The sequence below is a fragment of the Anabrus simplex genome, chromosome 1 (genome assembly GCF_040414725.1).
Source record: "Anabrus simplex isolate iqAnaSimp1 chromosome 1, ASM4041472v1, whole genome shotgun sequence".
Classification (NCBI taxonomy): Eukaryota; Metazoa; Arthropoda; class Insecta; order Orthoptera; family Tettigoniidae; genus Anabrus; species Anabrus simplex.
In genome coordinates, this window is record NC_090265.1 from 188653824 (window position 1) to 188672163 (window position 18340).

The 18340-nt window shown below is 39.0% G+C and overlaps 1 protein-coding gene across 1 annotated transcript in view; it reads right to left on the minus strand.

Annotated features, from left to right (window-relative positions):
• LOC136885511 (intermembrane lipid transfer protein Vps13) overlaps positions 1 to 18340 on the minus strand; it is a 1358975-nt gene that overhangs the window by 236079 nt on the left and 1104556 nt on the right. Inside the window, exons 49-50 of the mRNA XM_067158109.2 lie at positions 17438 to 17584; positions 3232 to 3380 (exon numbers count right to left, since the gene is read on the minus strand). Coding sequence (XP_067014210.2) covers positions 3232 to 3380; positions 17438 to 17584 — 296 coding nt within the window. The remainder of the gene's footprint in view (positions 1 to 3231; positions 3381 to 17437; positions 17585 to 18340) is intronic.

The window sequence follows — 18340 nt, forward strand, 5'->3', positions numbered from 1 at the left end:
ATTTTTTCTCTTTCAGATGAAATTTCTTGAAAAACTTAAGGACAGTATCTGAACTGATCCTCTCGATCCAAAATAAAAGCCATATAACTCAAACTACTGGGTTCCATACTGTTGGGAGAATTTGGTGTTACAGTCATTTTCACACTCATCGTAAATGGCTTGCTTTTCCCTTTGAAGAGAGGTAGACTGGTCTGGATCATTGTTTTCAAACTGCATGGTCAGGTCACAAATAATGGCTGGGGAATGTATTGTTCTCAAATGTGACTTTATTTGACGGAAATAAATATCACACAAGAACATGTTCACTTCATTGTGTAAATTACTTTATTGTCACTGTAAGTCACAATACACAATTATACACAATAGCAAGTAACACTACAACACTTAATAGCGGAGTACCCTGAAGTCTATTCTGACAAGTACAGATATCAATAACACTGACTCGCGCACTATAACATACGCTCTCTTGAACTCACCGCCTCACTGACTGACGGCTCGATATATATACTGTTCGATCCACTGTCTAGTATTGTCTATCTCTGAAAGGGTTCTTACAACACTCTAATGGAACACACTCGAAACATCGATTGACCAGGTAGTCGAATGGAGTACTCCAGTAATGGATCCAGCTAGAAACTTCACCACCGTTTACCAATACACATAGAAATCTCTACAACATTCCTAATGTCTCTACACGTACCTGGATAATAAACCTAACAGTAAGTTTCCAGAACCCTTCATATATACCAAATTAGAGAGTTTTCTACCGCTTTCGACTATATAGATTTTGAGGTTAAACTTATACACAATACGTATTTGAGGTTATACAAATTTAATAATACATATTTACAGGGAAACCATGTATTAGTCATGTTTAACATTTAATAAAAGATAATTTAACATAAAAAAAAAAAAAAAAAAAAAATATTTTATGCCCACATTGGAGCACTGAAATCAATCTATATACAGCCAAGTCTCATGAACGGTTACTCATTCTCTCTGACATGGCTGCCCATTCTTTGTCAGTTATGTTGTACTGTTTGAGTGTATAGGTCTTCAGTTTAAGTCTAACGTCGTTATTTCTCAGGATCCTCTTCTCTTCTCTTCTCTTCTCTGTTTTCAATTTATTGAATTGTCAAGCCTAATTCATTTAAATCTTCTTGGACTTCTTTGACCAGTGATTTTTAGTTTTACTATTCCAAAAGTAGCATTTAATAAAATATAATTAAAATATATTAAACATAATAATTGAAGGTTTTACACAAGTTACGATGTCGTACCTACGACAAATCCTTTGTGTTAAATGCCATGAGATCACTAAATTGGCAGGATCAATCATTAACAAAAGTGAACACCTCTTTACAGCAATCAAAACCTAACATGACTTCCAGCTCCCTGTACTCTCATCACTGCTACCTAGTCCAGCCTGTTTCCCTGAATGTACCTCCCCTATTTCTAAACAAACCTTCAAACATGTACGTACTACTGTGGTTAACCCTAGAACTGCGGACCGTCTTTCTGGAAGACGGTGCACTGTTCCGTCAAGTGCGATCGACTTTCTGAGAGACGGTGTTGTTCTTCCGCCGTAGGTTTATAATTGGTCACCAGATGGCAATAATATAGATACCAGCCGAATACTTATACTTTTATCTTCAATATTGAAAGTCTTTGAAACACAAACATCGGACTGGACAAGTTTATTTAGCTGTAGAAGTGAAAGTACTTTCACATGTTCTTAGAATCACGATGGCAGCCCGCTTTGTTGACGATTCTGAAATCAAGCGCTCGATTTTCGAAGATCTTAGTGACCATACTGATGGTGACAGTGGAGTACAAGATGCCTCGGAAGTAATGGGAATTTCCGATGACCGGAATGATGTTCAAGTCGGTGCAGGTTATATTATTATTGGCAGTACGTCAATACTCGAAGAAACCACCGAAGGGATAAATGTGAACTGTTGATATTTTTGCAGATTGATATAAGGAATTTGATCACAACACAGGAAATAAGAAATTGACCTAAGAAAACTAAGATAAGCCGTAGGTTTGAAATTCATGAAAAGAACTCAGAATTCGTTTCGATGAAAATTTTAGTTTTATTTTGCAAACGAAAATGAAAAGTGGATAACTGTGGAGGAATACGTAAGAAAGTACTTGTTCGTTTCAGAATATCATGTTTCAGAAATAAATTATCTATCACAAATTCCTTTATTTGAGCAAAATATTTCAACAGTTTCCTTTGTCTAAAAAAATTTTTTATTGCATTTTACGATTCTTAGAAATCGTGGCAATATTTTTTGTTACTTGTATTATCTTCATTTAGATCAGTCTTTTAGCTTTCTATTGGTATATAATATGGATTTATTAGGATTAATATGTTATTACAGGCATGATTTTATTTTCATGGTGTATGTTGAGAAAAATAACTGCAGCATTTGACAGAAAAACCTGCAGCAGTTCTAGGGTTAAAGGGAAGGCCATCTGAAAACAGATTCCTATCTCCTATCCACAATAAAGGATCTACAAATCTTATTCCCAGTTTCCAACATATGCTCTCCATAGTCTCATTTGAATCCCTGATCATTCTACAGTCAGCATCCCTCCTACACAACATCCCAGTGATAACAATCTCTGCACCTTTGAACTTCTCCTGTGCTGCCAGAACTGGATCCCACACACCCCCAACCATGTTGGTACCTATTCTTCTTGGCCTTTCATTGTTTGTACCACTATGAAAACTACCATCTTCTTCTTACCCTCCTCCATACATCCCTTCCTACATTCCTGACCATCTACCTGAAAATAATTCCCAGATAACACATTATCTTAGTTCCCTTTCCTCCCCAGACACTTTCCCCACATGTCTAACAATAGACCCCCATGACCAGAACCTCAACCGCACTGACCTCATTAGATCCCCTCCCCTCCTCATCTGCAGAACCGGAGTAAAAGAGAAGTAAACCATAATACAAAATTTAAAAGTTCCTGTATTTCTTCATCAAGTAGAAGAGTATAAAAAAAACAATTTGTTTTACATTAAAGTAATGATTTCCAGGAGATCAGCAGTGTCCATAGCACATTCTTGCAGAGCAGATAATGTCTCTGATTTACATTTCAAAACAACAACAAATTGAAATGCATCTCATCTAGTGGAAAACTCTAGCTAGATGTTTACAAACACATGCCGGTAATACTATTCTAGATAGGTACATACTGTGGCTGAGTCCTTACCAAACATTATCAGAGCCAATCTCTGAAATCGAAATCATCATCCATGTGTAGTTGATGATAAGAGCAGGTGCTTGGCCAGGTTCATAAGATGTGAAGGTAACATATACAGCTCCTTCTGTAATTTGTACATCTACATTCAGGCCACCATACTGGAGGGAAAAATAAATAAAAAAACAATTTAATAATTAGTTAAATCTAACACAAAATCTCAAACAAAATATGTAGTAGTATGGAGGAAATTAAATAACATCCAATAATAATAATAATAATAATAATAATACCGGAAGTACACCCACTCTGCATTTAAATTAAGTGCCTTTTAGAAGGTCATCTATAACGTGAACAATGAAATTCATTTCGGAAGAAGTTTGAACATTCATCGACAGATGTCTCTACTATCAACTTACGTGCTCCCTCTGATGAGAGCATGGACAGTTAATTTTCAAGAGAAATTTTGTAAACATTGGTTTCCTAAACTTTGTTGTTTGTAGATTGTTTTTTGTATTCTAAGGTTATCAGCACTTCTATCTCCTCCCGCCAGCTGAAAATTGTAGCCAATATGAAATTTTGTACATTTAGATCAGGGTTTTTGCTATTTATTTGATTATCCAATGGAAATTGTGGGTCTGTCAAGGCTTCGGCCCAGAGAAATCTGGAACCTTCCTCTCAGCTATGAAAGCTGGGACTGTTTGAGCCATGTTGTCTTTTGATCCCTGCAGTCCGCAGTAGTGTGTGTTAGTAGTGGAGGCAGGGGAGGTCTCGCCTAGTCCATCTCTGGAAGGTCCACCAGCTCAAGGTAATGGCAGTCATGTAATAGTCTCTGAAAGTTAACTCGAGGGGAAGGTTTCAAAATTATTTCTTAATGTAATGCGGCCATGTAGATTCTACATCTAGTTTTCAAGATCTTAATTTAACTTAGGGAATAAAGAGTGGGAACCCTCTTACAGTATATTCCACTTCAACTTGGTCTTGAGGGGACTATGATTTTGTAAATGTTAAATTGATATTTTCCTTGTAATTTAAACTTTCTCTCCATTTAGTCACCTCTGTAGTATAGGCCTAGCCTCCATAAATTAGGGCCATCAACCCAAATAGGGTTTTAGGTATTTGTCAAGTGTATTGCAGAGGAGTGCAAGTGTTCGCCTCCTAACATTTTGATTTTCAGGCAGTAAATTTAACCTTTTCTTTTTTAACTAAGGCCATGTAGAATGGGTACTTGTTACCCCTGTTAAGGATTCCTTTCCTTTTAAATGTAACTGTTGAGCAGATATGACAGTGAATACTATTTGGTTTTGGTAAAATGTAGATTGTACCTTTAAGAGGCCTGAACTTGTAAAATATGGGGAATATTCTCCTAGAATGTAATTGTGTGGAGCAGAGATGCTCTTCCTACTGTTGTAAATTTTGGAGCTCAGTCACCGTGAGGAGCTTTTGAAGGGAGCAGTAGTGCTCTTGTTGAATTTGTAACAGGGGAGCTTCAAGCTCATGGTGTTAAGTTATGCTGTCTGTTCTAGACTTTTCTCGAGCTCATGAGCTAAACTTTTGTACCTTACTATTTGTTATTGCTTAGCAAAGTGTACAAACTGAAAACCTAGGAAAGAAATATATTCAGAATTTTAACATTTTAAATTACTATTTAATCTTTTCTTAATCTTAATCTTTTCATGCTCGCACCTTCTTTCACCTCTGCATTCCACAGAATCCCCAGAATAATAATAATAATAATAATAATAATAATAATAATAATAATAATAATAATAATAATAATAATAATAATAATAATAATAATAATAATAATAATAATAATAATGTTTCACAGCCTACCAAATGCTGTAGATTTTAAGAGAAGCTGATGCAGTACTTTTTGCACTAAAAAAAGGACCTTTAATATGTCTGTAAATCTACTGACATGTCACTCACACATATGCACTCTTAACTCACTGGTGTATGTAGCTACCAGAACAGGCATTTGAATGCACCATTCATACATGCCTGGTGGGCAGTCTTACTGCATGGTAGCTATATGCAACTAGTTTAAGCTTTCTGTCCATGAATGGCATGACATGCAGTATATCGTTCGAAAGCTGAGAATCTTCTCTCCCTCTTAAAGTTGGAATGATCATAGTAGAATGTATAAATAGCATGACTTTGTTCTCAAGGTAGGGTGATTCTCTGCTTGGTAATCAGCTCAAATGGCAGCCCCTAGTTAACCACGTATTGCGAGGAATGAAATCAAACTATATTACAGGATAGCAGGAGTTAATCAGCCAGTGTTATAGTTTCAGAAAGTGATACAATTTTATATACTTGCAGTGAAAGTGATAGCAGTGTGACAAAAAGTTCAGGTGAGAATGAGGGCGAGTTTGAATGTTAACAATGATGAAGAAGCCCAGCATGCCTCTTAAAAGGCAAAGCAAGTGAAGGAAGACGGCTGAGAATGGAGTATAAATTTTTCAGCTCATTCCTGGTTGCCAGGTTTCAATTTTTGGAAATGAGACAAAGTCTCTCATAGTGCATCGGCACTGCCGGTGGCTCCAAGCAGCCTACGCAGTGGCCTCCACGGTATGCACTAGCTGTGCGTCTTGGTAGGTGTGCTATTTACCAACAGATGAGCCCAACTTAGCTCACTGGGGCAAAACGCTGGCAACCAGGAATAAGTTAGCTGGAAAATTTATGATGTCCAATAACAGACTAACTATATTGGCATTATAAATTTACTCACTTGGGACAAATATTTCAGGTTCCCTATGGGAATCAACATCTATATCAACAAGAAATTGTTTTGCCGATTGGTTTTTCCCAAAAAAATCCATACTTAACCTGTATGAGCTCTGTAGACACACTTTGCAAAGTGCATAGCTCCAATCCCTGAAAAAGACTCCATGCCATGACAATGTTGTAAGCAAGGCAGGCAAGAAAAAGGTGCAACGAGATGATTGATTGATGTTTGTTGTTTAAAGGGGCCTAACATCGAGGTCATCGGCCCCTAATGGTACGATATGAGACGAAATGAAATGACAACTTAAAATTTCAAAATCCTCCACTGACCAGAATTCAAAGCGTGAGGACGAAAAATGAATGGATGGACGGATATGAATTTAAAACGATCAGTGGATCCGACCCACAGTGCCTCCCATGTACAGAAGCTGGCACAAAACAATAGTATTACTGACCAAGGGACTGCTTCTATAGCACGATGCTGAATCGATTATGCTTATAGTCGAAACGGTCCAAAATCCAGGTCATCGGCCCCTCATAATGGTACTGATCGCTAGGAAAGTAGAACCATGCTATGTGTAATGTTGCAGTACTAATCAAAAGTAGCGCAGACTCGGTATTCCACACATTATGGTACTATTCACAGGTAGTGTAATGCACACATGTAAAACAGACCTATGGTGTTTCGCATATCGCGGTGCTATTTACAGGCAACGCAAACCTATGGTGTTCCTCACATAAGTGGAATAACCACAGGGGCTCGTACTATCCCGTGGAACTCCTGACATAGTGGGAACTGACACAGGTAAGCCAGGACCATGGTGTCGCTAATCCCATGGTGTCACTCATATAAGGGAACCCACCTCCTGATTCACACACTGTCGCTACTAATCACAAACCTATTGTGTACCTAACATAGTGGTACTATGCACAAGTAAAGGCGACCCATGGTGTTCCCTGCGTGATGGTACTAATTACAGGTAGCCTCATGGTTCTAATTGGATCATCCCTTGGTCGCCCCTTTTAGTCGCCTCTTACGACAGGCAGGGGATACCATGGGTGTATTCTTCGTCTGCATCCCCCACCCACAGAGGGTTGTGTGTTAGGTCCGCGAGAGGTATTTTATTTCCCTCAAGTCCGCCGGCAAGCCGGTTAGGACCCTTCTATCTACCACCTGGGACACGCCACGTGGGAGTATCACCTCTCCCCCTGCTACACCAGCGTAGTAGGTTCATGGGGTGCAACGAGATACGAGTGTGAAAAGTGTTTGGAGGCTTTGCAGTTCCCAGAGTGCTTTAGGAGGTTTCACACTACTATGAACTTTTAAATAGCTCACCAGTGTGCTCTTCATCATCACATCAAACACATGTTTGATTAAAATTCAGTACATTGCATACTTCATGTATAGTGTAAAAATGTCTCTTATGTGTGAAAAGAATGGTATATACACGCATGCACATCACGTTAAAACTAGTATGCCAATGAGATAAATAACTCTGCACAGTGCTACCGTTTGATCTACTACTACTACTACTACTACTACTGCTTTTAAAATTGCAATCGAGTGGATGTCACAAACTGTAGATACAGTGCAACATACTCTAAAAGATGTAACTGCTGTTCTTAAAGATGCTTGTAGGACCAGGCGATTGAGGGGATCAACAAAATATAAAACACGAGTCCCTTACTGGTGGAACAATGAAATAGACATGGAAAGGAAAGACTGCAATCGCAAGAGACGAATTCTTACAAGATCTAGGAAAAAAATCAGCCAGGTCAACTTAATACAATTAGAAGCTGACTATAAGGCATCAAAGAGGCAACTAATGAAGCTAATAAAGGATTCTAAGAGAAATCTCTGGCAAAAGCTATGCGAAGATCTAGACAGTGATATCTGCGGAGCGGGATATAAGGTAGTGACTGGTCGAATAATCAACAGGGTACCAGTTCAGCTCCCAGCTGATAGAAGGAAAGCCATAGCAATGGAGTTGTTCCCTTGTACTAATGACAGACTTGAAACGGAATCAGATTTTTGTGTTGCAGAACCGTTCACTGTGGTTGAGTTACAAGAGGCAGCACGCAATATGAAGACTGGTAAGGCACCAGGTGTAGATGGAATCCCACCAGAAGCCATCAAGTATGCAGTTGAGGTGGCACCTGGTTGGATCTTATCAGTCTTCAATGATTTATTAAAAAAGCGTGAATTCCCCGATGAGTGGAAAGTAGCCAAGCTAGTGCTGTTATTGAAGGCAGGGAAACTATCATTAGATCCATCAGCATACAGGCCACTTTGCTTATTAAATACCTTGAGCAAACTTTACGAAGGATTGATCAAAACTAGACTGGAGAAAGAACTTGAACAAAAAGGGAGGACTTTCTTCAAACCAGTTTGGATTTAGAAAGGGTAGAACCACAACCCAAGCTACTGAGAGGGTGATTCAAATACAGGCAGAAAGCAGTGAGAAATGGGCTGCCTTGATAACGCTAGATGTCAAAAATGCTTTCAACACTGCTTCTTGGAGCATTATTTTGAGGGAACTTCATAGGAAGAACATTTCTCAGTATCTACAACAAATAATCGTTAAGTACTTCAAAGGACGAAGAATACGATTTCGTGATTTAGAAGATCTTGAAATGAGTGCTGGTGTTCCACAGGGATCTGTCCTAGGACCCACCTTGTGGAACATTCTATATGATGGTGTCTTACGCCTGCAGCTGACAAAAGGGACAACATCTATTGGTTATGCAGATGACCTTGCAATAGTGGTAATAGCAGAGAATGTAGAAGAACTGACCTTCCGAGTAAATGAATCACTGAGACGAGTTAACCTTTGGATGGTAAATAATAAGTTGAGATTGGCTCCACATAAGACTGAGGCTGTAATTTTGAAAGGTTCCAGGAATTGGAAAAATGTCCGTTTCTTATTAAATGATACAGTGATTATCCCAGGAAAGTCTGTACGATACCTCGGGGTTCTTATTGACAGGAATTGCACATTTGGTGCACATGTGAAGGCAGTAACCCAAAAGGCAGAGAAGAAGGCATCGGCATTAGCCAGACTTATGCCTAACATCGGGGGACCAAGAACAGTTAAGAGACAGATTATGTGCTCTGCAGTATATTCCATTTTACTTTATGCTGCACCTATCTGGCACAATGCACTCAGGAGGAAGATTCACCGAAGAGCTATGGAAAGAGTACAGAGGAAAATGCTGCTCAGAGTTACCTGTGCATATCGAACTGTTTCGACAGCAGCTTTACAAGTTGTAGCTGCCAGTATTCCCATTGACCTCCTCGTTGTAGAGAGAAAACTTTGGCATGAAAGGGGTGCAACTATATCTGCTGAAGAAAAGAAAGCCTCGAGGAACCAACTCTTACTAGACTGGCAAGACCGATGGGATGGCACAACCGATGTTGGCCAATGGACAAAAAAGCTAATACCCAACATAGAAGACTGGCTTAAATGTAGACATCGGCTGGTAGATTACTATCTGTCGCAGATCCTGACAGGACATGGAAGATTCGGCGTATACGCCATGAAGATGGGAAAGACGCAGGGAGATGGTTGTCGGTACTGTTCTGAAAGGGATACAGTAGAACACACTTTTTTCTACTGTGTTCGATGGGAAGAAGAACAAAGGAAAGCCTGCCAACAACTTGGCCAACAACTCACGCCAGGGAATCTGGTTCAGATTATGTTAGAGAGCCCGTTTGCCTGGAACACAGTAAAGGCAATGGCGACAAGCATTATGGGGATGAAGGAGAAAGAAGAGAAAGGAAGAACTTAATAATATACATAACTCCATTCTGATGTCATGCCGACAAGCAGTTCCAGAATGGTCTGAGTGAAGAGGGCAGGGGTTTTTAGTTGTGGAAATCCAACGCCCACACAGAGTGGTGTCTTTAAAAGATTTTCCCCTGCCATAAAAAAAAACTACTACTACTACTACTACTACAGGCTGGGTCAGAAGTCATGATTGGAAATGTTCAATGTTATTGTATTGAAACAACATGCTACATGAAAGGCAAACATTTGTATTTAACAGAAAAAATACATACAAGAATGGAATAAGACAGAAGTAAATGTTCTTACATATTTCAAAATCTCTCGGTATGCTGATCATCATTCTTGGTACAGAGTTGGATTTGCTGCCATGTGCGTCTGCTTGCCTGGCGCAGCTTTTCAAGAGTGATCATTCTCAGGGTAAAGGTAATCTCTTCTTTCAGCTTTTCAACGGAAGTCATATGAGTTGTGGAAATCTTTTCCTTTAAGAAGGACCACAGCCAATTATAGCATGTTGTTAAGTGCGGGCTTCTAGGTGGCCATATAAGAGGTCCTCCACATCCAATCCATAACGGAAACTGGTTGTTCAACCAGTCTTGAACAGGAGTCCAGTAGTGTTCAGGGGCACCATCCTGTTGCATAACCACGTTGTTCAGCAGGCCAACTTTGTTTAGTTCAGGTAACAGCCAGTGAGATAACATATGATGATACGATTTCCATCATGGATCCATCAAAGAAAAACGACCTGATGACAAGGTCACTGGTAACACAAATCCATAGCAACAAACGAGGATGGTGTGGTTTAATTTCTTCATAATAAGGAGGGTTGTCGTTTATATCTGGGAAAACATTTTAAGACCAGGAACTAAGGTACACAGCACAAAAATATAACCATACAGCGAGCCGCTAATGTTGGAAACGCTGCAAGCAACTGTCTGCATGAATCACATCATGTATTCATATCACGATCACTTAATTAATTGATCCTGCTGGGTTGAAAGGAATGGAAACCTTCATTCTTCATCTAGCAACGCATGGAGGTTATAGAACCACTTCCTTGTCAATTTTGCTGGTGAACAAAGCAATGATGCATGTGGTCTCTTTCCTGTTGACAACTCTGTAAATACTTTTTCAGCTTGCTTGTTTCTATCCTGCCCAGCAGTTTTGAAACTGCAATCCCCTTTCTAATCTCCTCATTTCTCTGACTGATTACCGTATTACGGTAATGGAGTAGACCATACAGCCCGCATCTCAAGTGACTTCATTATCCGTGTCATTTCTTGGATCTTTCACTGCATGGTGCATCTAAGATAGACCCAGTTGCAAAGGGTCATATGCTATGAAGATGTTCAATTGTGAAACTGCTTGTATCCTCCATTATAACACAAATGTTTACAACAGTATCACCTTGTAGCAGTAGCCAGAACCACAAGCAAAACAGAACACGATCACGTGCCATATTTTCATGGAGTGATGCATAGCTATTATTGCCTTCATTGTTGTAATTTGAGATATCTTTACCAGAAAACAGATGTAGTACAGGCAGGGATAAAAATTATTCCCAACCTAGAACACATTTCCAGATCCATGTAACTGCAAAACTATATGTTAAGTTACTTGAAATACTTTCCAATCGTGACTTCTGGCCCATTCAAGGTTATAAATTTCATTATTGGTTTTGTATTGAATTAAGATTACATATAATTTACAAAGTTTATTCCACCTACTCAATACTGTACAATAATTGCAATGTCTAAAAATACATGTTATCAAGGGACTAGTTTCGACCCTATGTGGGTCATCATCAGCCTAAGATACACGCGTGCAGTGTTCTATTGGTTCCGACTTGGATTGGGAATTTTCCTCACACCACAGCAAGAATCCATTATAATAAGAATGTTGTATGGTTTTATCTACACTTAATTTCTGTATCAGAAACATTGGACCACAAGCAAGACAGACACCCTCTTCGCCAACGTTCAACTTCAATTCTCTACCCGAAGATACACTTGAAGTTTAGAACTCAATAGAAGTATCTGGACTTTGCATTCAACCGGCATATTACACTTTTAAAGTGCAATTTTAGAGTATTCACCAACAACGGCATATTTTAATCATTATTGTAAAAATTGTGAGATACTATTCTTACAGTTTAATTGTAATTGACGTAAATCCTGAAAATTTTATTTGTAATTGATCAGTACAACATTATTTTATCTATGACATTTCATCACTCCACCATTTTATATGTACTGTACATTATCGTATCACATACACAGTTCATTCTTTTAAATTTTATTTCCACAATGTAATTTTGTCTTAGGACTTCGGCAAATCCATAAGTGTATCTTAGTTAGGCTGATGATGACCCACATAGGGTCAAAACTAGTCCCTTAATAACATAATGTATTTATAGACATTGCAATTATTGTACAGTATTGAGTAGGTGGAATAAACTTTGTAAACTTCTGGCCCACCCTCTACAGTTTCCATTTCCAGTTCTCCCCTGGGTCAACTTGAGTTACCACTCTTTTCCTGCTTCCAATATTTCTTCTACATTTCCTCTTCTCTTCACTTTACACTCCTCCATTTTATCCATGGACCCTGAGGCCTTCTATGTGGTCTCTTTCCTGATGATAACTCTGTAAATAATTTTTCACCTTGCTTGTTTCTACCCTGCCCAGCAGTTTTGAAACTGCAATCCTCTTTCTAATCTCTTAATTTCTCTGACTGATTACCCTGCTGCAGTAATGGAGTAGACAGCGCAGCCAGCATCTCAAGCCTGAGCGTTGGGCAGTGGTATATAACCTGACCCTCCCGGAGGACGTTGGGTCAGTCGACGAGTTCCCTTAGATGGGATGACAGTTCTCATAGTGCAGGAAATGACAATGGAATCAAACAGCACATCGTCATTGCACCTGCAAAAACCACCATGTGATAATATTTTTGGATAAATACTTACCTAGAGCACGAATATTATGCTGAGTGGACAGCACCAATTCTCCTATCCGCATCTTGTGAGCAGTTAGCATTCATTGAGAGGATACTTCCTAGACATAAAAAGTGGTCAACCTGCTCCAGTATAGTATCTGCAATGGAGATATTGGAAGCTGGGAGGTTTGACGCAGGTGCAGGTTATGCAAGTACTTTGGTTTTCCGAATATTAACGGAGACACCAAAATATCGCAAGCACTCTTGAAACAACTGACTGACTGTTGCAACTCCTCAGATGTAAGAGCAGATGTGGCATCATCATCATCTGTATATTGCAATTCTGTAACTGAGATAATCTTAGTGAGCTTTTGGGAGTGAAGTCTAGCAAGAATGAAAAGTCTCCCATTGAAGCGATATCTGACCTTTACACTATGGATGTCTGTAGGTGTTCCACATAGCTGGCAGCAAGGTAAAAAGTGAAGAGTGTTGGAGCAAGCACACATCCTTGCTTCAATTCACAAGCAATAGGAAATGGATCAGATATAATATTTTGATGAATGATTTGCCCAGACATATCATGAAGAGACTTGACTAGATCTATAAAATGCTGTGAACAGCCAAAGTGTTTCAGCACTGTCCATATAGCTGGTCTCAGGACTAAGTCCATTCCAGGATGTAGAACACTGGGTATAAAGGTGTCTGTTGTTCTCTGCATTTTTCTTGAGATAAGTAATATACACTCAAGAGCAATTGAAGTATTGATAAGGCACAAAAAGTGTCAAATTAAATTATATTTATGTAGTCTTGTTTCTCATGAGCAATTGAATTACACACACCTAGCTAGAAGCATGCCTTGATGGTGGTGGCGATGTGGGGTGGCATGGATTCCACAAGACACCGCAAGCTTTAGGGAGCCATACCGATCCATATACTCTAATTGTGATACTGATCCATAATCGCTACACATCCTCCCATAATCCACGAAGACTAGTCAAAGCAGGATCCAGGGCACGCACATCCCTCTCGATAGCATGCCCAATGTGCTCAATTGGATTAAGATTGGGGGCTCTTCAGGCAAGCATCTTCACATCTGTGGAGTCCTCATCGAACCAGACAGCTACAATTTGGGAGAGATAAGCTGGAGCACTGTCTTGCTGTAGGTATAGATCACCTGCATTGTGCTACAGGTGAACAAGGGGAAAATTTTATCAGTCAGCAGATTACTGCAATGTTTGCTGGTGAGGGATGTTGTCAGATATACGAGTCCCATTTCATCCCATGCAAACAGTCCCCATACAAGGATGCCACCACCATTACCACCACAAGCCCGAACTGTACCCCCTGCTGGCAAGAAGGATCCATTGCCTCATGTAAGTGATGATTCACTTGTCCCCGGCCACCAGCATGCACCAACTGGTAATTTGACTTATCTATCCAGCGGACATTTTTCCGTGCTTCAAGCAAGTGTTGAGTAGAGATACCTTTGTGGGACGCTTGCTTCTCTACCCCATGGCGAGGAGATGGCTCTTGAATAGTATGGGTGCTCACACATTGTCATTATCCAACACTGAATTGAAGAGTTATCTGTTGCACTGTGGCCAGTCTATGTGACGTACACCAGTATAGTTGACCCTGGCGGCCATGGTTTTGCCTGAATCCATGTACTCAAGGTACTCTTTTGATACAGTGGTCCTTAGAAAGTCCAGTGCCTACACAACTTCAGAGATGAAGTGGCCCATATGTCTGGTGCTGACAATCCGGCTGTGTCTAACCAATCCTGTAGTCAACTGTTACTCATACAACCCGTATGTCATCAATCATCAATAGGGCGTCGTAATTTATAAGTTTCATGTTCCACATTGATGGTACAAATAAATTAAGTAAGATTGGTAGATGTTCCTCCTAATCAATACAAATATCATTTTGGTACCTCTCTGCATTTACTGTCATTTCGAACAAAATAGGCCCAATTTGCACTAACAGCACACCAAACAACAACCTTCCTATCATAATGAGGGACTTCATAAACACCATTCGGATTTTCTGCACACCATTAGCAAGAGTTATGACTGTTTACATGACCATTAAAATGAAACTGGAACATTTATATACGAAAATACAGTGTTGCAATAACTGTCTCACAATGTTAACAGCTGAGATTCAGACTGGCAACTCATGCTTGCCAGGTTGAACACGTGCAGACTGCTTGCAAGATTGAGAAATATATGTGGGCCTCCTACACTGCAACTGCTGTAGTGCAGAGTACAAACACAGTGCGTTCAGTCTGGGTTTATATTAGAGACCCTGTATATCAGAAAACATAAAGGTCCAATAATACCACCCTGTGGGACCCGCATCATTAAAAGATCAGATAATGCCTCACCTACTCTAAATCTCTGAGTTTTGTTTTCTAGAAATGTAACCACCCATTCAACCACTCTTTTGTCTAGCTCAATAGCCCTCATTTTTGTCAGTAATCCTCCATGATCTACCCTATCAAAAGCCTTGGATCAGTGGCGAAGAGTGCTAGTATCCACTGTTACCACTGGTAACAGTCTGAAAATATAAAAGTAGAATATTCTTTGATATTAATATTTAATATTTTTGTTCCTTCGCCTGGACGTGTCGCGAGAACTCTACTGCAGCAGTTTACCACCATCAAAGCTGAGCGAGAGGCTGTTACCACTCCATGCAGTGGTTACGCTTTGAATCTCTTCTAATAACTAGGCGAGTATTAATGCGCCTGTGCCAAGCAAGACCCCTCTCCCCTTGAAAATGAGATGTATCCTGCTACGTTCTCTGGTCGTGTTACCACTGTGGAAAGCGGAAACAAAAGCTGAACTGCTCCTTCCGTTCGTTCTGCTGCGCTCAACAGTGCATTTTTATATTATTTTTATTGTTTTCTATTATAATACGATGTGACTTTTCTTGTAAAAGTGTTCATTTATATGGACTTTATGTTATGCAAGGATAGCCTATAGTACTGCACAACGTATTAAACATTAAAATGAGTGCTGTCACTTTCACCTCGAAAATAAGTGAGTTGGTGGGCCCAGAATATTCATGTATAATAAAAAGCTCCATGAACATGCTATTTTCGTAAAGAAAAGAAAAGAAAAAACATAATTGAAAAAGCTAGACCCATACCTTCTCTTAAAATTTTAGTCAAGGAATCGAAAAGAACAGAACGATATTTTCACGACACATGGTACATAGGTCTGGATTGGTTATGTGGTTGTGCGAAAGTGAATAAACTGTACTGTTGGCCATGTATTCTATTTTCCTCAGGAAAAAATGCTTGGAATAAAGATGATTTGAACAATTTATAGTTTCAGAGTCTTAAAGAGACACCATGAAGTATCTCAAGCACACATCAACGCTGTTACCAATATGATTCAGTTCGTTAGTTCCAGAATAGAGTACAGCTCAGAGAAAGAATTTAACGAGCATAATGAGCTGGTAAAAAATTATCAGCACTTTAATAGATACTGTGCGTTTTCTTTCAAAGAAAAGATTACCTTTCAGTGGTCATTGAGAAACTGAAGAATCACTTAACAGAGGTAATTACAGGGAGTTACTAGCATTAATTGCTATGAAAGATGACATTTCGGCACAACTTAGAAACATCTACAGTGTTCTCAGGACTTTCATCTGACATTCAAAATTATATTATAGATGCCATAGCTACTTTTATGGCAAGCAAAATTAAAGACGAGGTTAAGAAAGTAAACTTTATTTCCAATATTTTGTATGAAAGTACAAACGTTTCGACTGTACTTAGATACGTTAGTCGTGAAGGTGAAATTCAAGAGCTTTTTGAGATTCAGTGATGTAAGCGGTGACCGTTCTGCTGTTTCTCTCTCTAAACATCTCTTTGGAATGTTACAAGATTTCAGTGTGGTGAAAAGTTAGTAACAGAGACATTTGATGGCGCAGCAGTGACTCGTGATACATAGATCTGGACTGGTTATGTGGTTGTGCAAAAGTTAATAAACTGTACTGTTGAGCATGTGTTCTATTTCCCTCAGAAAATAATACTTGGAATAAAGATGGTGTGGACGATTTAGACAGATATATTCTCAGAAGGAATGTAGTAACACTTTTCAAAACATCATGAGTCGCCACTGCCTTGGATAGATCAATAGTTCTGACATCCTCACAGTTAAATGCCACACCCTCCTATGACATTTGCTGGGTTGAACATAGCACCATTTTCCCACTACAGCAGCCATCTCTAATTCAATTGCTCAAGAGTGTAAGTATGTTTGTTTCATGACATTATTTCAAACACTAATAAATTACACACTACAGCTAATTACCAGACAATTAAAATATTGACTAGTGTGAAAATATTTCTTTTAGAATGATTTAAATATTCAATGAGGTTTATAACTGAAATGATTTTCCAAAACCCAAAACAAACCCCATAATGTTAGTACTGTTGGGTCTTGGACTTCCAAGCGATCACGGTTCAGCCCATAGGCCCGAAAACTGTGTGATGAATCCTCCTGGCCATTACTCTTGGCTTTCTAAACGAAGGCCGCTATCCCACTGTGAGACAGCTCCTCAACTGTTCTCACATACTCTGAGTGCACCTCAAACCAGCCTTTAGATCCAAGTAAAATTTCTATCAGGAATCAAAACCGAAGTCTCCAAGTAAGAGGTAGGCTCGGCATCCCTAGACCATGAGGCCAGCAGAAAATTAATTTCCAGCAAACATAATTAAACCATGTCTGTGATACCAATGGTATTACTCTAAGAAAACCTACCTTATTATTTAAAAGTAACAGAGTTGTATGAACAGTGTTGCACATGAAAGGTGGAGTAAGTTGGACAGTCCCACTCACACGTGCCCGAAGTCCAACACTTTCATTTGGAAAATATGGCCAGAGGGCTGAACAATTCCCAGGTTCCACCTAAACAGATTAGGAAAAGTTTAACAATAAAGAAAAGTGACACCTCTCTCATTTCTTCCATGTACTGTACAATTACATATTAGGAAATTGCAAATATTATATGAATTGTCAAAGGATTTCTTAACACTAACAATAATCTGAAATGCAAAATTCTAATTATAATGATGAACATTTCAGAAATAAACAAATATCTGAACATTACGACAGCACATAATAATCTGTTTCTCTGCAAAAATCTGCAGAGAAACAGGTAGTAAAAATAAGTAGATAACTAATTTTAAAGCTACTGACAATATATTAAGAACATATACAAGTTAATAACAGCAATATTACTAGCATATCTTCATATATTTCTCAATACTGCAGAAGCAGTTACTGAGCAGGAGATTCCACCATGCTGTGGTGAATGGGCTGATGGAACTAAAATCTTTATCCTCATTTGGAAGCTTATTATATACTCCAATTTCAACAGAGTCTAGATGTTTCAAGGCAGTTTTATTCTTGTCCTCAATAAAGATATCATTTCCTTTTACATTTGTGATTGTCACAATTATTTCTGTAGTGATCAATATTTCCAGTAGACATATCTCACACTGTGACTGTGAAACTGATGATATTACTCTACTAAAACCCACCTTATTATTAAAATGTAACAGAGTTGTATGAACAGTATTGAAAATGAAAAGCCAAAAATACATTTTGAACATGTTGACACTGATGTTCGTTGTTACTGGGCAACACAAGGTTAGTCACCTA